At 43.4% G+C, this 14,560-nt stretch overlaps 1 protein-coding gene across 1 annotated transcript; it reads left to right on the top strand.

Moving 5' to 3' along the window:
• Positions 1-122: 122 nt before the first annotated feature.
• wdfy2 (WD repeat and FYVE domain containing 2) lies at positions 123-12,757 on the top strand. The gene is made up of 12 exons (XM_037790418.1): positions 123-437; positions 3,368-3,435; positions 4,541-4,614; positions 7,890-7,944; positions 9,525-9,675; positions 10,342-10,454; positions 10,681-10,807; positions 10,975-11,080; positions 11,601-11,702; positions 11,869-11,999; positions 12,087-12,195; positions 12,375-12,757. The coding sequence occupies exons 1-12, from the start codon at positions 301-303 to the stop codon at positions 12,402-12,404; spliced, it is 1,203 nt and encodes a 400-aa protein (XP_037646346.1). The 5' UTR covers positions 123-300; the 3' UTR covers positions 12,405-12,757.
• Positions 12,758-14,560: the final 1,803 nt, after the last annotated feature.

Below are 14,560 nucleotides of genomic sequence, written 5' to 3'. Positions count from 1 at the left end.
TAAAACTGTAATGTATAATGTAATGTATAAATATGTAAAACTTTGTGCGTATTATTATGAAAATATAACAGGACAAATTCGACAGGAAGTCTTATTTTCTTGACCGGAAATGAGTTGTGAGTGCTGTCAGCTGACTGGTAGCCGTCACAACCACAACACCACAACACCTCTACTGCTACTGACAGCTAGCTGCAGCTAGGACCGGGTTGGACCGGGTCTGTGGTGGCCCAGAGGAGGTTAGATGTTTCCCGGAGCCAGCAGAACCGTCCACGGAGCTCTGAGCAGCAGCAGCGCCGCGTCATGGCAGCAGAGATCCAGCCCGGACCGCAGGCTCGGAAGCCCGGACTGCTCAGCAAGATAGAGGCTTTCCAGGATGTCGTGAGCACCGCGGTCATCATCCCGAGAGAGGACGGTGTTATCAGCGTGTCAGAGGACAGGTAGGACAACTAGAGGACAGGTAGGACCTGACAACTAGAGGACAGGTAGAACCCCACAACTAGAGGACAGGTAGGACCCTACAGCTAGAGGACAGGTAGGACCCGACAACTAGAGGACAGGTAGGACCCGACAACTAGAGGACAGGTAGGACCCGCTACTAGAGGACAGGTAGGACCTGACAACTGGAGGACAGGTAGGACCCGACAACTGGAGGACAGGTAGGACCCGACAACTAGAGGACAGGTAGGACCTGACAACTAGAGGACAGGTAGAACCCCACAACTAGAGGACAGGTAGGACCCTACAGCTAGAGGACAGGTAGGACCCGACAACTAGAGGACAGGTAGGACCCGACAACTAGAGGACAGGTAGGACCCGCTACTAGAGGACAGGTAGGACCTGACAACTGGAGGACAGGTAGGACCCGACAACTGGAGGACAGGTAGGACCCGACAACTAGAGGACAGGTAGGACCCGACAACTAGAGGACAGGTAGGACACTACAACTAGAGGACAGGTAGGACCCGACAACTAGAGGACAGGTAGGACACTACAACTAGAGGACAGGTAGGACCCGACAACTAAAGGACAGGTAGTACCCTACAACTAGAGGACAAGTAGGACCCACTACTAGAGGACAGGTAGGACCCTACAACTAGAGGACAGGTAGGACCCTACAGCTAGAGGACAGGTAGGACCCGACAACTAGAGGACAGGTAGGACCTGACAACTAGAGGACAGGTAGGACCTGACAACTAGAGGACAGGTAGGACCCTACAACTAGAGGACAGGTAGGACCCGACCACTAGACGACAGGTAGGACCCTACAACTAGAGGACAGGTAGGACCTACAACTAGAGGACAGGTAGGACCCGACAACTAGAGGACAGGTACGACCCGACCACTAGAGGACAGGTAGGACCCGACCACTAGAGGACAGGTAGGACCCTACAACTAGAGGACAGGTAGGACCCGCTACTAGACGACAGGTAGGACCCGCTACTAGAGGACAGGTAGGACCCGACAACTAGAGGACAGGTAGGACCCGACAACTAGAGGACAGGTAGGACCCAATAACTAGATGACAGGTAGGACCCGCTACTAGAGGACAGGTAGGACCCGACAACTAGAGGACAGGTAGGACCCAACAACTAGCCTCCAACACCCCGGTTTATAACCCTAACCCTGGCCGGTTCTTCTCCCCACAACACTGGCTCCAGTCCGGTGGTTCATTGATTGAGCTAATACCGCCTCCTGGATCAATAATATCAAAGTATGTAGAAACCATATGTATCAGTCCAACGGTTTATGGCTGAAAACATCTAACGTTTCTATAAAAGAGTCAGCTGACAGTCAGAGCTCATTACATGCTGGTTAACCACAGTAACCTTTATTAACATAGAAACAAACACACATTTATCAGATTGAACTGCTCATTTTAAAACCTCACTATAGTAATAATAATAAGAGCACTTTAATGTTTAACACCAGCCTGGAGCTGTGTGTGTCTGTGTGTGTGTGTTTGTCTACCAACTCGTAGACTCGGGGTCCTTCACATGTCCAAAGGTTGTCCTGTAATGCCTGTGTTAATCTCAGTCACTGTACCCATTATACTGTATATGGAGGACAGAACCTGACAAATTGAAAATAAATAAATGACTCAATAAATAAATAAATATGTCATTAAATGTAGAAAAAATATTTAAAAAAATAAATGTAGACATTAATTAATTGATAAAATGTGACAAATAATGATATTTCTGTTTTAATTTGCTTCTTTATTTATTTATCTTTTTATATTAATTCCCTTATTTATTTACTCTTTTCCCTTTCATTTATTTATTTTTTATTTATTATCATTTTTAATTTATTTATTAATTTTTGCATTTTTAAAAATTATTTTAAAATGGATGTATTTATTTATGTATTAATGTATTTATTTATTAATGTATGATTTTATATTTGCATTTCACGCCTTTATTTGTGATGATACACGTTGAGTGACAGCCCCCTCATTTGCATAATTAGGCAGAAATGCATAAAGAAATGTAAATAAATAACTTTGGGGAAATAAATAAGGATGTGAAATGCAAAGGGAAAATCTTGCAGGAATAAATAATAAATACATAAAAACTACATTTAGAAATAGGTAAAGAATAAATAAATGTCATTAAATATAGCAAAAAATAATATTAAATATAAATGTAACCATTAATTAATTGATCAAATGTGACAAAAAATGTATAATTCTGTTTTTATTTGCTTCTTTATTTATTTATCTTTGTATTAATTCCCTTATTTATTTACTCTTTATTTAATGTTCCCATTAATTTATTCATGTATTATTCATTTTATAATTTATTTATTTATTTTTACATTTATTTCTGATTTATTTTTGCATTTATTTTTTATTTATTTATTTTTGCATTCAATATTTATTTATTGATGTTATTTATTTATTCATTTACCTGCCAAAATGAAAAATGAATGAATAAATAGATGACTAGATAAATAAATAAATATATAATTAAATGCAGCAAAAATAATATAAAAAATAAATGCAGCCATTAATTAATTGACAAAATGTTTATTTATCATGGTATTAATTCCCTTATTTATCTGCTCTCCCTTTTATTTATTTATGTAGATATTGTTTTTATTCATTTTTAATCAATTAATTTATTTTTGCATTAGTTTTTAGTTATTTTGCATTTATTTATTTATGCATTTACCTTCCAAAATCAAAAATAAATGAATAAATAGATAAGTGACAAGATAAATAAATAAATATATCTTTATATGCAGCAAAAACAATATTATAAATAAATGATGACAATAGGACAAATATGAATTTACAATTAAAAAAAAATAGTAAAATACATCATAAACAGAGAAAGTGAGGCTAAACTGTGATGGTTTCACCCTGCAGGACGATCCGGGTCTGGCTGAAGAGAGACAGCGGTCAGTACTGGCCCAGTGTCTACCACACCTTGTCAAGTAAGGATTACTGATTACCTTTTCTTTAACCTATATATATATATATATATATATATTTTTTTTTTTTTTTTATTCATCACGCTGGTATCGGATCGGTACTCGGTTTTGTCCGATACCGCAAGTTCAGGTATCGGTATCGGGAAGGAATAATGGGTATGGGGAACATCTCTACTTATGAATTATTACCCAGACTGCACCTGTCAGGATGACAGCGTGTCGTTCAGGCGCTCTGAGCCCCAGTAGGATCTTTCAGTGTCCTCTCCTCGGTGCTGCAGTGCTGCTCGTCTCTGACTCAGTTTGTCCTTTTTGCTCTCCGGTTGTGCAACCGAAGGAAATCCCGTGCTGCCATCAGCAGGATCTGTAGCTCAGAGAAGCACCAGAGGCTGCTTCACTGCAGAGAGCAGACTCATTTAGTTCACTAATAGAAACTTTAACATATACTATCATATGTAGAAGGAATTAAAACTAGAGTGAAGATCCTGGTATCAGAGTAAACTATAAAACCTGATGAACCCATCGGTACCAACCATGTCATACTAGCTGGTCATGAAGGAGATTAAATAAGGCTCTAAACTTACACTGAATTCATTCAGTCATGTCCATTTTCAAAGGGGTCCCTTGACCTCTGACCTCCAGATATGTGAATGTAAACATTCTTCACATTTTTCAACTTTCGGTGACCAGAAAAAAACGCCAAACAAGCAGCAGAATAGACGCACAGCGCCTGTGGTGGAAATACGCGGCGCTCCCATTGTAATGAACATGGCGGTTGCTTGCCATCCCCTGCGGTTGTCTTGTGGTATTGCAATATTGGTGTTATTGCGACAGCCCTTGTCAAATATCAACGACTTTGGTCCGGCGTTTTTTGTTGTCCCCCAAACCTCCGCCAACACATCCAGTAAACAGTGACCCTGTTATCCAGCACGGTTCAATGGTCGACTGTGTATTGATTTTAGAGTTTATTTTCACCACATTCAATCAAACAAACAGAAAAGAGGTTCTTTAGAGATTAAATATTATTATTATTATTCCCAGGAGAAACTAATATATAGTGGGTTTTGTTTCCATGTAAAGTTTGACTATTGTTCCTGTTTGTTTCCTCCAGCGTCGTGCTCCTGTATGTCCTTTAACCCAGAGACCAGGAGGCTGTCGGTGGGGATGGATACCGGGACTATCTCTGTAAGTCCTCCGCTCGCTCTCATCTCAACACTTTGTTTGCTTTTACGAATCAGCCTGAAGGTCAGGAGATTGTCGTCCCAGCAGGTTGTGTTTCTGTCTGAATGTTGACAGGAAGAGCTGCTGGTATTTGCTGTATCTACCTCCTAGCACATCAAATGAAGAGCAGCTTTAACTGTAGTGTTTTGGCTGTTGACTTAAAGGAAAACCTCTCAACTCTCAAGTTTCTTCTTTTCTCTTTGAGACGTGTCGAGGTGGTTCTCCCACTGTTGGGCGCTTTTAGTCCGTTTTAATCATACTCTTATGCGAGGCGAAGCGAATTTTGCCCCTCGCTTTACTCGCACGAGTTGGACCGCCGGTATCATCTGTGTTCTAGACGCTCCGGAGAGGAGGAGGAGCTTGTCTCCATAGATACCAACAACTTCCCTTTCCTCCATTTCCTCCATCAACCATGGAAGAAATAACCTCTGTTGCTGCTTTGTACATGTTGATGAAGTCCCAGATATGTCAGAAAACCAAACGCTATCGTGTCTGGGTTCATAACGTCACCCGGCGGCGAGCTGTATTCACATACAGTGTCATCAAACTGACTGTATCTAGCAGCTATACGTCTCTACTGCGGTGTCAACTCAAAATAAACAGATTGAGCTATGATTTAATATCAATAAACAGATCAAAAGGATGCCGAAATAACAACATAATGATGTTGATTTATAAAAAGTCTGAATTGATGCTTTGTCAGGTCTGTTACCATGACGACAAGCAGACAACTTTTAAAATGCTTGTTTTCTGAATGGAGTCTGGATGGATCAGTGCCAGGCTCTGCAGCTGTTCCATCAACACTCAACATGACGTCATCCAGGCATAAGAATTTCTTGCTCAAGTTGAATGAATTTCAGTTCCAGCGAATACACAAATGAAATATAAATCAGTTTCACTCTGAGTCAGACGAGCCAAACAGACTTGTGAGAGCACCCTTTAGTCTTTAGAGAGACTTGTGACTGGTGGTCTTGTTAGTTTTCACTACTCTCATGTACTGTATGACCCAGAACTACCAGTCTATTCTAACAGGCAGCATGTTTTTATAGCGGGAGTCGTTTGTTTTGGAACAAGTTGACCCAACAGACCGCAACAGAACAGAACAGAACGTTTTAATCTCAGAACAAGTTCCCCCCACTAGTCATATTAAGGGCGTCGTCCTCAGAGGAAATCACACTGTCGGTTCTTCTTTTTACTCACTGTAATTTACATTTAGAAAGGTGGAAGTATTAATCTCTCTGCAGGAGGGAGGCTACACTTCATATAGAGAGCTAAAACCCAGAAATGAGTCAGCGTTTGAGCACTTCCTGTTCCCTCGTCTGGAAGGTCGTGTCTACAAGGTCACAAAACTTTCAAAGGCTTTTCTGATGTTCAAGTTTTACTACATTCACACTGAAATTCCAGCCCAGTCGCACAGTAGTTGATGAAATAGTCACGAAATTTAATGTATTGATTTGTGTACATAGATACTAATTTAACATTTTTCAAATTAATTTGTATTTAATCCACGTAATTGTGAACCAGGAAGTATAGAGAGTGGTGAACTCCGTGTAGGGAGGAGGTCGGGGTGGATGGGTGGGTCTAAGAACACCAGACTTTCACCAGGAGACCTATATTGGTGCCCCGTGTGAGGCCAGAAGTCAACGTTGATTTATTTTAATCACAAATGACCTCCTCATCGCTGCAGATTCTGGTCACATCAGCATCCTCATCCTCCTGGACCTCTCAGCTGCCTTCGACACAGTCTCCCACACCATCCTCCTCACCCGCCTATCTGACTACCTTGGCCTCACCGGTTCAGCTCTCTCCTGGTTTCAGTCCAACCTCACAAACAGAAAACAGTTTGTCACCATCAGAGACTCCAGTTCCACCCCGGCCCCAGTCAACCATGGCGTACCTCAAGGCTCTGTGCTGGGACCCCTCCTCTTCACCATCTACATGCTCCCCCTTGGTCAGATCATCCGCCACCACGGTCTCAGCTTTCATTCATATGCTGACGACACACAACTATATCTCAGCACCAAACCATCCACCCAGCTCCCCCCACAGTCACTTGTAAACTGCCTACATGCAATAAAAATCTGGATGTCATCTAACTTCCTAAAACTCAACAGCAACAAAACCGAGCTCATGGTTGTGGCTCCCAAGGCCCTGCTCCGGAAGGTTGGAGATCTCCACCTGGACGTTGACGGCTGTTCCTTCTCCCCATCCTCGGAAGTCCGCAACCTGGGTGTCATCCTGGACCCAACACTATCATTCCAGTCTCATATCAGGTTCATCACCAAATCCGCCTTCTTCCACCTCAAAAACATCTCACGTCTCCGGCAATCAATCTCTGACTCTGTGGCAGAAACCCTCATCCACGCTTTTGTCACCTCCCGTTTGGACTACTGCAATGGAGTTCTGTCCGGGGTTCCCAGCAAAGCCCTGGACAGGCTCCAGTATGTGCAAAACTCGGCTGCCAGGGTTCTCACCCGCACCAAGCCCTGGCAGCACATCACCCCTACCCACCTCCACTGGCTCCCGGTCAAGTCCCGCATCACCTACAAAATCCTCCTCCTCACCTACAAATCCCTCAATGCCCTGGCTCCTCAGTATTTATCTGACCTCCTCCACCCATACACACAGCCCCGGAACCTTAGATCCTCAGGCACGGGTCAGCTCTCCATCCCTCACACAAGAATGCGAACTTTTGGGGACAGAGCCTTCAGTGTGACAGCCCCCATACTTTGGAACTCTCTCCCCATAGAGCTCTGCAACGCACCATCTCTGGACACCTTCAAAAGACTCCTCAAAACCCACCTCTTCACCAAGGCCTATGGCCCCTAGCTTCTGTTACATTTGTTGTGTTTATTTATGTCTTTGTTAAGCGTCCTTGGGTTTCATGAAAGGCGCTATATAAATCCAAGCTATTATTATTATTATTATTATTATTTGTCACGCAACTTCCGTTGTTATTTTAACCCAAACCACCATCTTTTCCTAAATTGGTTTTATTTTGAAAAGACTGGAGCATGCGTCACGTGTTGCTGCACGTTCGTAGGAAAACATACAAAAAATACGTTATTGAAAGTCGGGCTGTACACGAATCAAATAGATTAAATGTCGTGACTATTTCACTAACTGACTGAGGCCCTGATGGAAATTTAAACAAAGTAGCATGACATGTTTTCCATTTATAGATTTATTTTGAAACCTCAGTCAGTGTGTCACATTTCTCTCCACTTCCTGTCTTTCAGGAGTTCATCCTGTCAGAAGACTACAACAAGATGACCCCAGCGAGCACATACCAGGGTGAGACAGGAAGTGTGTGTGTGTGTGTGTGTGTGTGAGTCAGTCACATGTCTGGAAGAGAACCAAAAGACACCATTGTGTTGGTTTGTTCTTAACCTTAACGCTTTAAAAGTCCTAAAATCGTGGTAAAATATCTTAAATTTTACAAATATTTTGGCTTTGATCTAAATGCATTAGTTTTCACCGAGGCGACCAGTAACTTCCAGTAAGATTACTTCTGTTTTGAATGGAGTCTGGTGGCTCTGAAGAGAGCATTAGCCGTATTTCCACCAAGACTTTTAGTCCCTGGAACTACTTTTCTAGGAACTAAAAGGTTCCTTCAGCCCTCTGTTGTCTGTGTTTCCACCGCGGTCTAAAGACCAGAGAAGATTAAGACTAATTAGTCCGCTGACGTGTGAAAAAGCAACGTGATGTGTGCCGACGAGAGCTGCTGGTGGTCACGGCGGTAAACTCACTCTGCAGCCGGACGTTCGGTGTGTCGCCTGGTTACTCCAAAATAAAATGCTAGAAAAAAAGAAATATTGCTTTAAGTTCAACAAACAATAACCTCTCTTTGCCTCCTTAGAAGAGGAACGTAAAACTCGTTATCATATATATTTAAATTTCCTTTAGACTTGGGTTTAAAGGTCTTTAAAGAACAAAAATCCAACCTTGTTATGTTGAAACTAAAGCTCAAATTATACACTAAAATCTGTGGCCCATATATTTATCTATAGCCTCTTGTATTATTGATACATATATATGTATATATATATATATATATGCATATATATGTATATATATGTATGTATTATTACTCCAGTGCTAACAGCTCTGTGTACTGAAGGCTTCCAGCAGTCTGAGGAGTGTGTTCATGATTCATTTCTTTCTTCTGAGTGTAACTCAGAGAGAAGTAAGTGGACCAGAGCTCCTCTCATCTCTCATCTCTCTCCTCTCATCTCTCTCCTCTCCTCTACTGTACGTTAGATGCTTTATTTATTACCTCGGGTAAAAACTGATCATGAGACAAACGCAGAGGAATATTTATAGTTTATGTAATTCTCTGATCTGATGAGTGTCACATGTGTCAAACTGTAGAGTTCTCTGCACCAGAGTCCAGCAGCTTTCTCTGCATTCATTTGTCACATCTTTGCTTGGTGCTGGATACGGACGGGAACTGATACGATTTTATTGATACCGATGCCATTATCGATTCTGCTTATCTTTATTGATTCCTGATCAGTTATCTGTGTGGAAACAAAGTAGGCGACACAGGTTCTCAGCTTCAACTAGAGGTGCACGGTCCGATACCCCGTTTTATTAGTACCGGTACTTTAAGAACGTGGTTCTGGCGTGGTTCTGTGTGTTTCTGACGTAGTTCTGACGTGTCTCTGACGTGGTTCTGTGTGTTTCTGACGTGGTTCTGTGTGTTTCTGATGTGGTTCTGACGTGGTTCTGACGTGGTTCTGATGTGGTTCTGTGTGTTTCTGACGTGGTTCTGTGTGTTTTGACGTGGTTCTGACGTGGTTCTGATGTGGTTCTGTGTGTTTCTGACGTGGTTCTGACGTGGTTCTGACGTGGTTCTGTGTGTTTCCCTGCAGCCCATCAGGGCCGAGTGACGGTGGTTCTGTTCGTGTTGGAGATGGAGTGGCTTCTGAGCACCGGCCAGGACAAAAACTTCAACTGGCACTGCTCGGAGAGCGGCCAGCAGCTGGGGACGTACCGCACCGCCGCCTGGGTCTCAGGTCTACAGTATCCTCTAACGCCGCTCGGCCCTTTAGAGCGCTCAGTGAACCCGGCGGCTCGGCTTCCTGCTAAACGGAGTGACGAGCCCTCGTTGGTGCTCTGGACTGTGAAACACCTCATCTGATGATGAGGGCTGTTTCTGTACGGAGGGCCGTCAGACGTCTACTCTCCGTCAGGTCTTTAACTGACTGTAGTTTAACTACTGCAGTCAGATCAGTAACCTCTATACGTCTAACAGTCAGCCGGTGGTCGTTCTCCAACCAGTCTTCATTTATGTGGAACAAACAGCAGCTAAAACATAAAACATAATGCACACAACAAAACGACATGTAAAGTTTGAGTGTTACGTTCCCTGATTAGTCCGGAGGAGAGGACGAGGGGAGGACGAGGGGAGGACGAGGGGAGGACGAGGAGAGGACGAGGAGAGTAACTATGACATTAAACCGGAGAAAAAGAATCAAGGAAACTAAAGTATAGACTACATAAACAAGGAATTCATTAACAAATTAACATCCTAAGGCTTTCAACAAACAACAGCTGAATATTCACTTAAAATACTAATTCTAACGCTAAACGCATCATTCTATCACCCAGATCCTAATGAAGGGATGTCTGTCAGCAGCAGGACGCCGTTTCTTCTTCTTCTTCTTTGACCTTAACGTGACCTCTCAGGTTTGACGTGGAGACCAGACACGCCTTCGTAGGAGACCAGTCTGGTCAGGTGACCATCCTGAAGCTGGAGCAGGACAGCTGCAGCCTGGTGACCACCTTCAAGGGACACACCGGTACACACACACACACGCACACACGCGCACACACACACACACACACACACACACACACCCATCCATCCTGGTGTTAACTGTTCCTGCTTCAGCCTCCCGACCGCGGTCAGAAGGACCAACGTCTTTAGTTTAAAGCTTGATGGTTAAAGAGACGTCTGGATCAGTTTAAGAGATTAATCACCGTACCGTGCCGTACCGTGCTTTACCTTGCTGTGCCGTGCTGCAGGTAATGTGACGGCGCTGTGTTGGGACCCGGTCCAGAGGGTTCTGTTCTCCGGCAGCTCGGACCACTCCATCATCATGTGGGACATCGGAGGACGCAAAGGCACCGCCATCGAACTGCAAGGACACAAGTAAGAGTCCAATTTTAAAATGAATAGAAATAAATACAAAAATAAATATAAGAGAAACAGAAACATCAATTTATGTCACATTTTATTAATAATAATAATTAATAATTTAATAATTGATTGATTGATTGTGTGTGTGTGTGTGTGTGTGTGTGTGTGTGTTCCTACAGTGACAGGGTTCAGGGTTTGTGTTACGCCTCACACACTCGTCAGCTGATCTCCTGCAGCTCAGACGGAGGAATCGTCATCTGGAACATGGACGTCACACGACAAGAGGTGAGAGAGAGAAGACTGACTGATGGACACAGCGTGTGTTCGGTTTGTTCACAACAAGAGCGAAGAGAAGGATTACATATAAAGTCAACGCAAAGAGGCGAATAGGCACAAATGACGCAACGCAAACACGCAATATTTGCATCATCCGTGGGAGTTTAAATATTGTTAAAGTGTTCTTTTAATCCCTCTTTTTGTCTTTTCGTCCAACTGGAGCTGTAAAGCTGATGAAAATGTTGACGTGTGCTCCAGGTTGTTCTGTTTCCTTGTGCAGGTCTCAAAGGCACTTCTTTGGCAGTTAGATTGTGCTTTAAATATGTTTTTCTTTATATTGTTATGGCCTGGCTGTAAGGGAAGCACTCATGAGGGAGTAACTAAAACAAGTTTAAAGGTAACAAAAATCGGAATTGTAGTGAATGAAGGTAACTTAGAGGATGATAAAGAAAGTATACAACACAGCACAGCCTATATATAAGAATAATTTAGTATATGTAATTAGCTAACTGTTAAACTGTGTTTTCAGACCCCCGAGTGGTTGGACAGTGACTCCTGTCAGAAGTGTGAGCAGCCGTTCTTCTGGAACTTCAAACAGATGTGGGACAGCAAGAAGATCGGCCTGCGACAGGTTTGATCTCCCGTCTTCCTCCATACTGCTGCTTTAGTTCCTTGTTTAGGACGTAATCTGGGACTAGTTGGTCCTGGTCCAGGTCTTCACAGCCTAGTGTAGCTGCTGCCGTCTCTTTCTCTAACTCTGCTGTTACTGATGTGGACGTTCCGCTGTGTCTCCTCAGCACCACTGCAGGAAGTGCGGCCAGGCGGTGTGCGGTAAATGTTCGTCCAAGCGCTCCACCATCCCCCTCATGGGCTTCGAGTTCGAGGTCCGAGTGTGCGACAGCTGCCACGAGTCCATCACCGACGAGGAGTGAGTACCGGTACCGGCCTCTGTAGTCGTCTCTTTGTGCTCTTCCTCTCGCTAAAGTAACCGCCGTGTTCCCTTCCTGTCTCCTAGCCGAGCGCCCACCGCCACCTTCCACGACAGCAAGCACAGCATCGTTCACATGCACTACGAGCCCACCACCGGGAACCTGCTCACCTCCGGCACCGACAAGGTCGTCAAGGTAACGGACAGCATCTGTTGTGTTCAGGAGAGCTCAGGAACATCTAGTGACTCTTTAGTGAAGTCCTGTTTATCTGATCTCTTATTTAACATCATCGTTCCTGTCTGAACTTTAGAGTCTTTAGAGTCTCCTTGAGAGGGACAAACAGCAGACTGATGATGTCTTGTGTTTGTCCTCAGCTATGGGACATGACTCCTGTGGTGTCCTGAGGTCCGGTCTGTTCACCAGATTCTGGTTCTAACGGCGGCCGTCGGAACAGAAAGAGAGAAGCAGATCCAACACTCCTGATGCCAGCTGGGTAATATTGAACAGTTCTTGAACGTGAGGCGGTGTCTGTTGATCACAGAGAGGACGCTGCAGGCCGCTGGAGGCTGAGGACAGGACGCCACGTTACCGACGGACGGGCGTTTGTTTGTGTTGGTCTCTCTGTGTGTCTGTACTGTATGTGACTTTATAAGGAGCTGACACGCCTTATTTACTTAATTATCATCATGCATTCCTGCCGACCTCCTCCTGGAAACTCTCCTCCCAGTCAGTGACACATTAACTGGAGCGTAACTCATCACCTGTAAATGAACCGTTAATCCGACCGCTTGCTGTTTGTTCTCTGTGAGATTATTTATTATCCTACGTATGGTCGATCTAATCAGTGGCAGCGTGTACGTACTGTACGTCCACGGATCAGGACTGAAAGGAAACTAATGATTTACTGTCTCTATAATACTGTTTATACACGTCGATGCACTGGAATCAAGAAGCACATCGCTGCTGTGAAGAGGAAATCTGATTATTGTTTTTTGATTATCAAGTTTTTGTGCTTTACTGATCATCTTCTAACACTCAGATCCAGATGTTCCAAAGATGTTTGATATTTAGAAAATGCGTTTATGTTAAAAACTTTATCAACAGCAGAGCTAAAGGTTGATATACTGTATAGCAGCAGTATATCTGATATCAGTTTATCTCTAGCAGCTGTTCATCCTGACTGAGCCGGCAGGTACCGACACCTGAAGAACCACACCAGTGTTTCACCTCCTCAACTACACATCACGGAGAGTTCTCTTCTAAATATTACGACTTTATTCTCGTAAAGTTACGACTTTATTCTCGTAAAGTTACGACTTTATTCTCTTAGTTACGACTTTATTCTCGTAAAGTTACGACTTTATTCTCTTAGTTACGACTTTATTCTCGTAAAGTTACGACTTTATTCTCGTAATGTTACGACTTTATTCTCGTAATGTTACGACTTTATTCTCGTAAAGTTACGACTTTATTCTCGTAAAGTTACGACTTTATTCTCGTAAAGTTACGACTTTATTCTCGTAATATTACGACTTTATTCTCGTAAAGTTACGACTTTATTCTCTTAAAGTTATGACTTTATTCACGTAATCTCAGACTGTTTTTCCCGTCTATGTGGCCCCTCCATACTACAAATGCATGGTGTAGATGTTTGATACCATTTTTACCTTCCTGATACCGAGTACCGATCCGATACCAGCATGATAAGAAGTATATAGTTATTATTATTTAACAGATGTATTTGCGACCTGACAAACTGTACATCGGCTCCAAATGCTCCATTGAGCGGTGAATTCCCACGTTCTCACGTATCTTCGTCACTTTTGGGCGATCTTTGTGGAATTGATCTCGTCACTGGAATGCGGTTTCCAGCGTTTTGCCTCGATGAAGTCGTCGTGCTCTTTCCCGTGACGCGTCTTCAAACATTTCATAAGATTGTTGGAAACAGAAGTTTTACATACTGGACATATCGGCATTCTACTTGTTGGATTTTCCGCTGTGAAACATCACCAAACGCCGGACACGTTCCTCTCTCTGACTCCCGTTAAACCCTCCACCAGCTCCGCTCTGTTGTTGTTCGTTGTCGTCACGTGACAAACTACCTGCAGTCACTTCTTCTTCTCTGCTCTAAAACAGTAGCAGCCAGTGGCGGCCGTGATACCTCCCGGGCGACAGCACAGTGAAGGCTGCGGTTCTGGTTTTGTTTCTGGGTTAATAAATGATGGTATCGGATCGGTGCTTGGACTGGCGTACTCTTTACCGAATTTAGGGCCGAATCAGACACATTTTCGGTCCTGGTATCGGAACAACTCTAGTTATTAGGATGTGATTTTCTGATCTGTCCAAGATGCTGGGAATCACATGTTTTATTTTGGAGGTGTCTGGATCTCCTTCCTGTTGGTTTCCAGCTCATCGATCTGTACTGAAATGAATGCAAACCGCCGTCTGTCTTTAATCGTAGTAACAGCTCGTATATCAGAGTAAATGCTGTGATGGTGTATATAAAGTTATCAGATATAAACCGTAACGTGTTGCATCCGAGGCCAGTGGTCTGTTATGT

This window comes from Sebastes umbrosus, chromosome 13 (genome assembly GCF_015220745.1).
Source record: "Sebastes umbrosus isolate fSebUmb1 chromosome 13, fSebUmb1.pri, whole genome shotgun sequence".
Taxonomy (NCBI): domain Eukaryota; kingdom Metazoa; phylum Chordata; class Actinopteri; order Perciformes; family Sebastidae; genus Sebastes; species Sebastes umbrosus.
This window is presented reverse-complemented; position numbering and strand designations above follow the sequence as displayed.